The following is a 13,305-nucleotide window of genomic DNA, read 5'->3' on the forward strand; positions in this document are numbered from 1 at the left end:
ACAGGCATGATCTCCTCCTCTCACCGCAGGCCCACTATACTCAGTGCCTGGATACCCTCACTGTCGATTAGCATAGCAATTTCTATGAATTTATGTATCATTTTGTATTTTTGGAAAATTGTCTACTCTGGGTATGAATAAATAAAAAATAAAAAAAACAATTTCACATAGCGTAATGTAATATTCTTCTTTTAGAAATCTTTACAATGTTACATGTATAGTTAAAAGGCAAAACGCGGTTTGTAAGTTCAAGGATTAATACCAATCCTGAATGCAACATGTAGATTGGATCCGTTCACAGAGGGTAAGTGTAAGATGATGTTTGGCATGTTTTTCAGTGCAGCCTTAACTTTCCTGAGGACACTGGGCACAGGGGTCTTGCTGATTCCTAGGCGGTTCCACATAGTTCATGGCTGAAGCACATCTTACAAGAAGGCAAGTTTCAATTTTAGATCAACAACGACTTATTCTCAGTTTTAACCGGTTTAATACTTGGTGTACAGAATGGACTAATCCTGAAAAATGTTTCCAGACATACTCATTGATCTGATTTTGGATTGGGTGCTCTCATTGCATGGATTTCTTTATCTTCTTCCCCACTACTGTTGTTCCTTAATGCACCATTGCTCTACAATCAGAGTGGTCGCTTGGGAGACAGATTTCAGTTCTAAAAACTGTTGTGAAATCCGGCATCTTCTTACGTTTGTCTGATGTTTTTAACCTTTGATACTGTACTATTCCATTTTTAATTGAGTGTTGAAATTGTGAATCCCTGATTTTATTCCTCTTGAGTTGCTGTAGCTTTCTCCATTTAGAATAGATTTTGCCTGTATCTATATGTTCCAATCATTTCATAAGAATTACTTTGTGGTCAACTTTATGACAGTTAACTTGGTTCCTCTAAATTATTAATTTGTACAATTCCTTCAGTGTGTCAACAATATCCATAATGATAGAGCCATTAGCAAACGCATTACAAGTTCAAATCCACAAAATTGTGGATTCAGCTTTGTCTGGTCTTATGGCACATGCACTCCAACCAGAGTTTTTATTTCAGTGTCAGAGATTGTTTAGGTGTGCAACAGCATGTGTTACTGATCACCAATAGTAGCCTTCACCATCATATATCAGTAAGACTAGTAAGTTTGCTTCATATTTCATTTCCCTATGTACTCTACCATTTTGTCCTCTGTAAACCTGTAAATTTGAACCAGAGTTGAATTACTTGATAATTTCTGGTGTTCACAATCAGGGGTGTGGTACCATATTGCAATACAATTAATACAGTAACAGTCGTAACAAGGCAGAAAAAGGTGTAGTGTGAGGTATGATAAAATTATGAGTCTTTCCACAATTACAAAGCATCCCGTCACTGCTTCCTCAAACTAGAAGAACATCCAAACAATTAAGTCAGCAGGTCTTCTCAATGAGACTCTCGTTAATCACTGAATCCCTCATTCAGTCATTCAATTGTTAATAAATTCTGGTAAAGTGTTCTTTTATTGAACATAGCAAAGGAAGCCCCTAAATATCACCATATGTATTAGCATGTACCTAAACATGGTCTTTAAGACGCACTTCTGACAAAAGATAAAACAGAGCCATGTGTCTGTGTGTTACCATTTAGAATAAAATTTAGAACCTGGCTTACCGCTGATCCACGTAGACAAATTTTCCATCCATGGTATAGCGTGTAACAAACTCAGTGGGTTTCACAGTAATCTCGCTGCTGTTTTGAGGTGCGATGTATGGATGTAGTCTACCAATAGCAACGAGACAGTCAAAGTTATGGCTTTCCTTTTCAGCATCCCTTTCTTGGTCCACTCCCACCACGCTATGTGGCCAGCTCCGCATGTAGCCAGTGCAATGGATCGTACAATACCGTTTGTGATCTAGCAAAATAAAAAGCAGTACATGGTCAAGATGTGAACTAATATTTGTATTCCATTGTTTTCATTCTCTGATACACGTTGTATAACAGCAGTATGCAGGGACCAATATAAATTATATGCTATGAAGTAGAAAGGGTCTAGAGGTTAAAGTGTATCCATGGAGCCAAGCATCCTATGTCGAATATGACTTCCCACTTGGACAAAGAGTAGTGCTGGCAACTCATTTCCTCTCTGGGCCTCAGTTCTCTTATTGAAAATCTGGTAGAAATGACACATACTAACCCACAAATTACTTATCACTATATAAATAATGGGACATTTCACATACAATCTAGAGCCGTGGCATCACTAATGCTGTGTGAGCAAATGGCCACTACCGAATGAACAAATCTTGATGCTTCTCATGGTTAAATCCCAATTACAATAATCTAATCCCACAGAGTTTTCTAGTTATCCATTTTAGCGAGAGGTCTGCTTAGGTGTTTTAAAAACAAATAAACTCCAACTCCAAAGTTTGATGACCATCGAAAAGAATTCAGTTCAAGGATTTAAAATGGAATTATTCCGAAGTGACCAAAGGGTGTGGCAATTTTGTGAATTAAGCCTGTTAGTTATGAGTCCTTATGGACACAATATGAAATCTGGACTCTTGGTATCAATTCATAGAGCTCTCAAAAATGTCAACTAGACTAACATATCAAGATGTTGAGGTCACATTCCCAGAAGGAAAAAGACAAGTTAAAAAAAGGGGGTGGTGTAGAACTTGGCAGGTATCATTCAAATGACAAAGCAACAGACAAGATACAGAAAGAGACACAAAATCTATTTATTAAAAAAGGAATATTATTTATGCCATAGATCGTCCTGAGATAATACATTGTCACTGACTACAAATACAAGAGACAGACACAGTACGGTTTAAGTCAGTAAGGTCAAAGCACCAGACCGGAAAAAGTTCTGCACCTGTAAATCAGACAGGAAATATGCGAGTTCAAGTGATTCCCTTCTTTAGGAAAAAAGTTACAGCAACCAACTGCAGTAATTAGCACGCCGAGGATAAAGAAAAGTGAATGAGATACTTGAATGAGATTTTAACTTATAAAAGGGATGGACTGACTAAGTTAAAGCTTGATTCACCTCAGAATGGCATTTTTAAACAAATACAAACCTATCTACTTATGGTAAAGATTGAACCCAAATCATTGAAGAATGTTGCACAAAAACAGATATGTCTCCCTGACCTACTCGAATAACACTAACACTAAAGCTCTTGGGAGACATATGAAGATCCACAGGGGAGAAGAACGCTTAAGTTTGAATTAACCTTTCTGTATTAGATAGAACATTCTGTTCTTATAGATGATTTCTGACACTCCTGTGTAAATGGCAAGGCAGCAGGAAATACAGCATGCTCTCTTCAGCCAGTTTCTTGTAAGACTGTGTGTTGGAGGAGCCATTTGGCTGAACAAGTACTATCAGGGTATTCTCTAGGATGTAGGTCAGTCTAATTGTGAAATTGTATTGTTGATGATGGAGCAACCCATAGTGGGTTGGTTGAGAGTTTCAGTCAGTTAGTCAATGTTTCAAAAGTGTCACCATTTCTGATTAAGCTAAAAAAAAAATTACTAGCCCCGTTCATATGTTTCCAAACAAAGTGTACGGATGAATGTACCAGTTGCCGGTGGAAAGAATGGGCAGTCTTCCAGAATAATCTAAGAATGGTACAATTAAAGGTTATATTTCCGTAGGAAACATCCTTATAGAAGAAGAATGATTGAAACATTTAAAAAGATTAAAGAGCTCGACTAGTATTTGATATTATATAAGTTCAGTTTGTAAAAGATCTTGACTATCGTTAAGGTTTCAAGTTATTTTCTTGTCCTCATTTGGGGTTTCATAAAACTGTAATATGTACTAGAGGTGAGGGCAAGAGATAATGCCTTGTCTGGCATTCAAATTACTAGGAATCTCAATCTTCCTATTTGATGTTGTTGCCTTGTTTATGAGTAAACAAGGAATACTATTTCTGGTCATCAGAGTCGAGCAATAATAGATATAAAAAGAACACAGTGTAACATCCCTATTGATGATAAAGAAGGCTTGTAAGAATGAGGTAGGCTTTATAGGTGGGCGCCACCAATAAATAGAGAGAATGTAACACTAAAAACAGGTTACCACTGTCTTTGCAGACCCTTAATGAGAAAAAAAGCGGTCAAGACACAGGAAGGTCTCAAGAGAATCTTCAAAGACTTGTAATTGCTAGAAGATAAAAAGTAAAATACTAGAAATGGCTGATTCGCCTCAGTAAGGTACGAGTAAGCAATACTTTTTTTGATTTTCACACATCTGACCCTTGATTCTACGGTGAATTTAAGGAGGTATTTGTGAGGACTAAAATTGGTTATGTAATTTTATTTATACAGCCATATAGCGTCATACTGGAATTACTTGAATTACGGTGGCGATCCAACGTACAGCTCCCTATGTGTTTCTGATATTTAACCTAAAAGGTATGTGATATTATATATGGAACGTGAGCTATATCCAATTAAGAAAACCACATATATGTAGATGTTGATACAAATGGCGATTTTATGTTTTTGATAGGGTTTTTATTCAACAACAACGGAAACCGGCAGTAGTGCAAATTATAAAGCTGAACTGTTGTTTTTTAAACTATCAAAATTGATTACTAGTCTACATGCAAAGACTAGAGGTATGTGATTTTATGTTTCTTGGATACTTAGTAATCTATACCAAATGGAGTTTTCTGAAACCTGTAGAACTGTTATTTGATCCTGTTTTGAATAGTGATTGTTTAAAAAGATATTAGAGAATGGAATTTTGTATTGGAGGGAGTGCAAAAGGTGAAATATCTGGTTAACATAGGTAAATATCTGGAATGTGTCTCGATATTCTTTAATATTCCACATGATATAAACAAATGTGATCTTAAATGTAAAAAAACTGGGAATAAGAAATTGTATATATATGTACATCAGTATATCATAGAGCCTGTAAATAATTTAAATATTTTCTTTATATAGAAAACCGTCTTGAAGAAGGTGTCACATCGATAAAATCACCGAAACGCTGCGTCGACTGTTTGGTTTTTCTGTATATGAATTGTAACATTGTTTTTAATCTGTGAGGGCTAATCCCTCTCTTTTTAAATAATAAATTGATGTTTTTAAGTAACCTTTTTTGAGTTGTTTAATTACTGTTGGCTCTACTGACGTACTTTGATTTGATTTCTGTTTGTATTTCCTTAGAACCCATAGGTTGTCTATGTCTTATAATTAGAAGTATGCAAAAAGTGACAATGTGTGTCTAGTGGAGGGACTTCTTTTACTTTTAAAATTTCTCACTCTGTCCCAAGTGGATTTTGAGGGTACCTCCTTTTGTTTTTTGATACTCCTAGTGTGGGGAAGACTTTGATTTACATACTCTTCCAGGCACCCTGTGTTTGCTCCCAGTTGGGGGGAGAACCTACTTCAAGTACCAATCAGGGAAGTTTTGGTAGGGGTGAATCCTCATATCATTAAGACACCCCGTGGGAGGAGCTTCGGACCTCTGGATAGGACAGGGGTCTGTCCACAGGAGGATGCTAGGATGCTATTAGGTAGTCCGTACAAAAGCAAACAGGAACTGCTGAAAGGATATGTAGGCTGAATTGTGGGAATTATTTTGGGAGGTTACAGATTATTACTAATCACTGTATAGTTTGCATTACTAAACTGGCTTCCTACCACCACTCTCTCAGAACATAACAGAGCCTAGTGAAGAAGCAAGAAGGAATTTCTGTCTGCATTTGCCTGAATAGAGGCCGAAGTAGAACTTGCTCTCTTCTTGTCTCATGTGTCTGGTGCTCTACCAGGTTCAGTCCGTTGGCTGCCTGTTAGCCTTGGGGACCGAAACAGCAGAATTGGTGATTCCCATGTGTGAGATTTCCATCTGAACAGATAGGAGTGTGCGGCACCGGACTCTTCTGAGACCATTGCGGAGGTGCAAAATGGTCCATAGGAGCTTCCAAAGAAAGCCTGGAAGCTGTAGATGTGACAAGGTGGGTACTTTCTAGCACATGCAGAATAGTGGGACACTTTTGGATCTCCAGAGGTCTAGTACAAGGTGCCAAGACACCCAGAAAAGGTGAAAGCTTGACAGGCAAGATTTTCTGATTTTGTCATGCTTTGATATTTTGTTGTGAAGAAATAGGTTTCAGGAAGACATTGAGGTGAAGGTATCCAGCTTTGTGTATCCCTGCCCAGCTACAGCATTCTGCTCTGCCCTGCTGGATAGATTTGGAGCTCCAAAGAAATGACGACACTCATAACTTGGAACCAGGGCAAGGTGCATAGTTACTCCAGTGGGATAGTAACATCAGAGGCTATAGAACTCAACTTTGGCCTCCTCAGCACATCTGGTGTCATAACTGAAGACTTTGGAAGGAAACCAGGTTTGACATACCAGACTCACCAGATACAACATCCTGTGTGGCCCTGCTAGAGACGTTTTGCTTTCAGAAAAAATTTGCAAGATACATTTTTGACCACTGTGACTCACTAGACTTACCTGCCCCTAGCTACACTGCTATCGGCCTGAAATCATGAATAGATCTGGTCAAGCAATCAATGCTTTTTGCTCTAGAATTTAAAAGGTTGTATCTCTGGTTTCAGTCATCTTTAATGCCTACTTATTAAATATTACTCCTTTTTTATTTATTGTGCTGTTCTTTATTTTAATACTGTTTCAGTGCTGCTTAAATATCTAATATACATTTCAAGAAAAACCTTCTGCTTTTTGCCATATCTACCATGAGTTAAGTATAGGTTTTCTCAGTCAACTCTGTTTTGACCTGGTATTATATTGTATTATTAAACAAGCAGGATCCCTCCTCCCAAATCCAAATCAATAATTTAAAGTCCCACAATGCTCTAGAAGCACTTTCAAACTATTCATTATTGAAGTATATTAACAACTATGATGTTATGTCTTTGAGACACGGCTTGCAGCCAGCCCAGGGATTCCCACTTTTCAGAGTTGTGAAGGAAGAAGTTCAACAGACAAACACAGAGTGCCAAAAGATGGGATTTATAGCGCCATTATAAGCAATCCTTTTAAGTGTTGTGCTTTGGCTGTTTCCAGGTCCAATAAGGGTTAGCCGTTTTGATTTAATCAAGATGGCATACAAATGAAAGATCTGTGTCAACGTTTTTATGAAACCGGTAGAGGGAGGCAGGAGGGCACAGAATGGAGCAATATAGGAAAGTATTAAAGTGAGATTAGGAAAAATATAATCGTTACCCAGGACTGTTAAAGGCAATTTTAAATAACTTGAAGATGTTTTGAGTAGACAACTCAATAAGTATGTAGCAGAATGCAGAACATAACGTAAGCTCTTATGGAAGTACTACAATTGAGATGACTTCTGGGTCACTTTAATAGAGAATGTCCAACAAACGTGCCTTTTCAGATATGAGTGACCCTTACACCCATAGTATGTGCTTTTGTTAGCAAAGAGAACCCTTATAACAAACATAGTTACTTATTTTATAGTAACTAAAGTAGTGGTAGTTATCAGCTCCAGCTACTCTTTCCACGTTCCTGGGTCTATAGGATGAAGCTAAACACTGTGGAGGACAAAGAATATTACAAGAAGGATGAGAAGAAAAAGGGGCTCTGGGTCAGGTACAATACTACTATAAAAACATCTCTTCATAGAATGGGTATGTAAATATTAAAGATGAACTACTTGCTTTTTTAGAAATGTTCTAATGCAACTTTGCAAGCGGCTTCTGGCAGAATGAGTAAGGATAGGCCTGGGACTCCTTGGTTTCATGAACAATGTTGTAGAGTAAAAGAAAAGAGAGAACGATGATGGTTCCCTTATAGAATGCCCAGCATTCAATGTCTGTTGGGCTGAAATGGAAAAGGGCCTTTTTTAGAGTGCATTAATAGGAGTTTCTAGTGTTTGGTGGCTGCGACAGTGACGTAGCAAGATGGGGCAACCAGCACTGGGCGGCATGAGTTTTGGGTGCGACACTACCGCCTTTAACATGCGGCTGTCGCGAGGTGGGAAAGGCAACAATCGCCAGCACCCAAACCCACTCCCCACCCCCACCCACAGACGGCAAACCATGAGCTGCATAAGACCTAGCTACGTTTATAACAACAAAGAAGGGGGGTCCAAGGACATTTTTAACGACCAAACTGTGCTACAACCCTTATGACTACGTAATTACCAACTAACAAGTAGCAGGGGGTCGAAACGAAAATAAGTGGAGTGTGTCTGTAGAAAGTAACCTTAACTGTGACGATTTGATAGCGAAATTTATCACGGAGTAATCTCTTAGTGCGTCGAGGTATTCCCATCAGAATCCCGACCTGTACCGCCCTACATCATTTGGGAACCTTCACATGGTAGGATGGGAAAACATACCCAGTAGAAGATTTGGCCAGATTTAGCCGAATCTACACCTCCCACAGACAGCCCAGAAGGACGTCCGGAGTACCGACGGACAGAGCGGTGCTCCGTTTTTACCTGCGCTGTGGCCAGGTGAGGTGGGGCTACATTCTCCTACAAATAGGGAGAATCTCAGGTGACAATTAATATGTTATTTCACATTTACTTATTTCACAACACTCAGCAGTAGCAGATTAGGTCCTGATGAAGCAGTAGGTGACCTATGGGCCCAAGGTAAACTGCAGAAACATGTCGACCATTATTTACATCCAGGTAGTTATTTGTTAACACTACCCTTTGCACTGTTTTTTAACGTTGGGAAAAGGGAGGTGCCTATTAAAGTACATTTTCTCCTTCTTACCCAATTTTATATTGTTTCACCTTCAATCACTTTTTGATTTTCACTTTTTATGCACTGCTACTCAGATACCACCTGATACCGAGTTAAGAACATACATACATTGGGACATATATAGTAGATTCGGCTAAATCTGGCCAAATCTTCTACTGGGTATGTTTTCCCATCCTACCATGTGAAGGTTCCCAAATAATGTAGGGCGATACAGGTCGGGATTCTGATGGGAATACCTCGACACACTAAGAGATTACCCAGTGATAGATTTCGCTATCAAATCGTCACAGTTAAGGTTACTTTCTACAGACACACTCCACTTATTTTCGTTTCGACCCCCTGCTACTTGTTAGTTGGTAATTAAGACCTAGCTACGCCACTGGGCTGAGAGGTTCAAGGAATACAAAAAAAACACAGATTAATCTCTTGAAACTATTTGGTAGGATTTGCTTGGTGACCTTTTATGGATGATAAACTGAGAATAACTAACTACTTAATTAGAGGTGGACAGTGTTTCTTTGTGCAATTTGGAAATGGCTTTTTAATCTTTAAGAGTGGGGTGCGTCACCTCCATTTATGCACCAGTGACTTGCCTCTAGTTGAACTTTACCATGGGTAAATTTGTTACTGACTAATGAGGTCAAAGCTTGGAACAGTTATGGGGGCATTCTATTATGCTATTGTCGTCAGATTACCAGCAGATGATTATGCCATTGATTGACTATTACATACTATATAATGGAGAAAACAATGCTCTTGTAGGATAATATTATCAGGATGTTCACATCCGGGGTCAGCAGCAATTAAACACGCTAGCTTCCCAAGGTACTGGTCCACTGTACACCGAAGAAGGGGGAATAACATCAAGGGTGGAGAGGCAGGACTGGAGTATGAGCTGGTAAACCTTAGAATAGGAGTAGCTTGTACTTTGTGAGCCATAAATGCATGTAGACACATAAATAATGATAGTGCAAGCCTTTCGTGGGCCTTTTTAATGCCTTCCTTTCCTTTCCTGCACCAAACCACAATAAATACTGAATTTCCCAAAAGTAAAACGATTTTAAAATGTGAAATTGGTTTGAATGCTGAGAGGTTTTTTATTTTTGTATTTAATGCTGCAAATATGTACCTTTTAGTGTACTACCATCTCAGAGGTGTAAATCAACAGTAAATATCATAAAAGCTTGATTGCCTAAGTGGTGGTGGTGGGAGTGGGGTGATGGAAGGGTATGGGGTGGTATCCTTCGACAGGCGATAAAAGAAGTTGGTGTAATAGTGTTTCTTGTAATAGGCCCTACTTTAGTCATAGTAAATGAAAATAGGGAGGGATTAGCAGGGTGGGTTTGTTGTAAAGGGATGTGGTGTCAGAATCAGTAATGATATAAAACAACATGGGCAGACGTAGAATTGTAACTATCAATCTATGTGGCCTTAATGACATTAAGAAAAGGCAGAGGGTAGCGGTCAGATTACAATCATTTGGGGCAAATATCATCTACCTCCAAGAGACTAACATCGATGTATCACAAGTGCATGTGCTTAAAACATTAAGGTATAGGGTGATTAGTGCAACTACACAGGGGGCCAGGGTTCGGGGTGTTGCTAGATTGGCTAAAGGCGGCAGGTTCAATTTACACGGCCATGCTCCAAATTTGGCCGATGGGCAATTACTTAATGCCAATATGGCATGGGTCAGAAACTTGACACTATGCACACTATATGGATGCACCTGTGATGACCCTGGCGTATTCAATACCATCTCTAATAAACTCGCTCACTTGCTCCTTCCACTGATTCTATGTGGGGATTATAATATTAATTTACCCAGTGACTGGTCTTTGGAGCCTGGATACAGATATACAGGGAGGAAACCGAAAGTGTTTCAGGCTTTTAGAAATCTATGCCAGACCCATGGTTTGATTGACTGTTGGCACATGATGAAACCATGTGATCCAGGGTATACCTTTTTTTTCTAACCCACATATGACTCATGCCACACTGGACTATATGTTTGTCTACAACACTCTGATTTGGACTTTTGAGAGATCAATGTTGTCAAACGAGGGATATTGCAGGCATATGAGAATATGGATCCAAATGTTCGTGGAGGATAATATGGGGAGTACATCAATTGAGGTTGTATGGGATGCTTTTAAAGCAGGGATTAGGTGGAAACACTGCGACATTCCTTAAATCTCAACAAACATGTCAAACAAATAATGAATGCAGGATAATCTGGGGTAGCTGAGGAGGTGTTCGTAAGGGCTGTACATGAGGGAGGGGAAGTGGAGGAGGAACAACGAAGTGTGGCGATTTAAAGCCACCAGTACGGATATTTTGATAGATAAAGCAATGAGGAAGGCAACAACGCAAAAGGAAGCAGTGTACGAATTAAGTGAACAGATTGGTCTCTAATTGGCAGTTCGTACTAGGCAATAAATCACATCTAATACAATTCGAGAAATTAATGACCCCGAACTTGGCCGGACAACAATCCAGATGCAATTAGGGTGGCACTTCGGAGGTACTATCAAACACTATATATGGCTAACATTGGGGAGGATCAGAGAAAGATTAAGGAATATCTGGACATAATCCCACTCTCAAGATTTGAAGAAGAAGACCAGGATAGCCTAGATAGTCAGCCACAGTGGGATGAGATCCTACTTTCAATTAATGGTTTAGCTAAAGGGGAAAGCGTCCGGTATGGATGGTATACCGACCGAATTTTACACCGCATTTTCCCAGCAACTAAAAGGAATTATCCATGACCTATTCATCCATATTTTTAATGGTGGGAGGCCTCCGGGATCATGGTCTCAGGCCAAGATCTTGGGTTTCTTTAAAAAAGAACAAATTGTCCCTACAATTGGGGTCTTACCGCCCTACTACTGTGATAAATGGCAACACCAAATCTATTGAAAGATATTGGCAAGCCGACTCACGCAAATAATTCACAAAGTTATCTCAGGGCACCAACATGGGTTTGTTGCTGGTAGATCTACAATTGACCATATCCAGAGAGTTATTACATTATTCAACATCACCAATGTTTCAGGAGACCTTATGGGTGTTGGACGCAGAGAATTTTTGATGGGGTCTCCCGGCAATATCTATGGACGGCCATGTCTAGAATTGGCATCAGGGATGGTTTTATCAAGGCAGTCCAAACATTATACGCCGAACCATCGGTGGAAGTTACGGTAAACCGTACCCTCTCTGAAAAATGTTCAAACTCCCGGGGGACCAGCCAGGGCTGCCTTTGCACCCTCTTTTATTTGCTGTGTCTATTGACCCCCTTCATCCGCAGGCTAGAGAATAATGCGTTAATACCAGCAGTCTGGTCACATAACTGGGCAACCAAGACCCTGGCCTATGCCGATGATATAGCTCAGATTACATCTGATCCAAATGTAGCCATAAAGGTAATCAAATACGAGGCTGAGCGTTTCGGGCATATCTCCAGTTACGCTCTGAATCAGGATAAAACACAGATTGTTCTCAATGATGAAATCGTGATGGCCGATAATCGGGTAGTCAAAAGAGCCACTTATCTTGGCTTTAGTAACCTCCAAACTGGATAATTTGGTCAAGAACAATATACAACCTTTAATGGAGCATACTAAAAAAATTTCTTGCAAGGCTAAACAACCTACATTTATCCTTTCATAGGAGGTAGGTCTAACATGATAAAAATGCCTTTTCTCCCAAACTTTTTATATTTTTTTAGGGTCATATGTTTGGAATTTACTCCTCAATGGATTCAAGCAACATAGAATATGTTCTCCAGGTTTATATGGACATATGTGTGACCTCGCCGAGCACTTAGGTTTCTTACTTTACCGAGGGATAGGGGGGGATTTGCCCTTCCAAATCTGAAATTATATTACTGGGCTGTCACACTGATCTATAGTTGTGAGCTGCTTAGGACAAATGTGGATAATAGGCTAACTTCTATGGTTCCCTCACCATTTAAACTTATGTTGGGGGGAGAGATGGGAGGATGTTGTGGCGTCAAATACACAATAGTTATTACAAAAAGGTTCCCTTTAAAACTCTTAAAGTATGGAGTACCATACGTAAAATCTTCGGAATTGGCAGAATATCTTTTTATACACCTATATCCAATATCTATAATCTTCCAGAGATTTTGGCAGATCTATACATGGATTTTGGGAGATCTAGACATGGTTAGGGCTGGGATAGATCAGATTGGCTGCTTTTTCTCCCCCTCAGGGCTCCAGTCTTTTGACGAAATGAAAAAGGAATATACTCTTGATCGTAGGATTATTTTTAAGTTCCTCCGGGTTAGGGATTGTCTCTTGGGAAAGGAAGGGGGACGGGTCAAGTTTCAGAGAGTGGAAATCAATGAAAGCATAGTTATAGATAAAGCAGGCTCTATTGGGGAAATCTATGGTTTTATAAATGCTGCTATGCCCGACGATCTGGAAAATGGTCTCACAAATTGCAGGCTAACTTGGGGGTCTCAGCCGAAATCTTTTTGTAGGAGTATGAAATGTCACAATCTTTTTTTAATGTCCACTAGGTTACAAGCATAACTTTATAACACCTGTTTTTCGGTGTATTATACGCCTGAT

General features: G+C 39.4%; 1 protein-coding gene across 1 annotated transcript in view; it reads right to left on the bottom strand.

Annotated features, from left to right (window-relative positions):
- BMAL2 (basic helix-loop-helix ARNT like 2) overlaps positions 1-13,305 on the bottom strand; it is a 191,730-nt gene that overhangs the window by 49,296 nt on the left and 129,129 nt on the right. The window contains exon 10 of the mRNA XM_086920187.1: positions 1,652-1,892. Coding sequence (XP_086776313.1) covers positions 1,652-1,892 — 241 coding nt within the window. The remainder of the gene's footprint in view (positions 1-1,651; positions 1,893-13,305) is intronic.

This window comes from Lissotriton vulgaris, chromosome 1_1 (genome assembly GCF_964263255.1).
Source record: "Lissotriton vulgaris chromosome 1_1, aLisVul1.2, whole genome shotgun sequence".
Classification (NCBI taxonomy): domain Eukaryota; kingdom Metazoa; phylum Chordata; class Amphibia; order Caudata; family Salamandridae; genus Lissotriton; species Lissotriton vulgaris.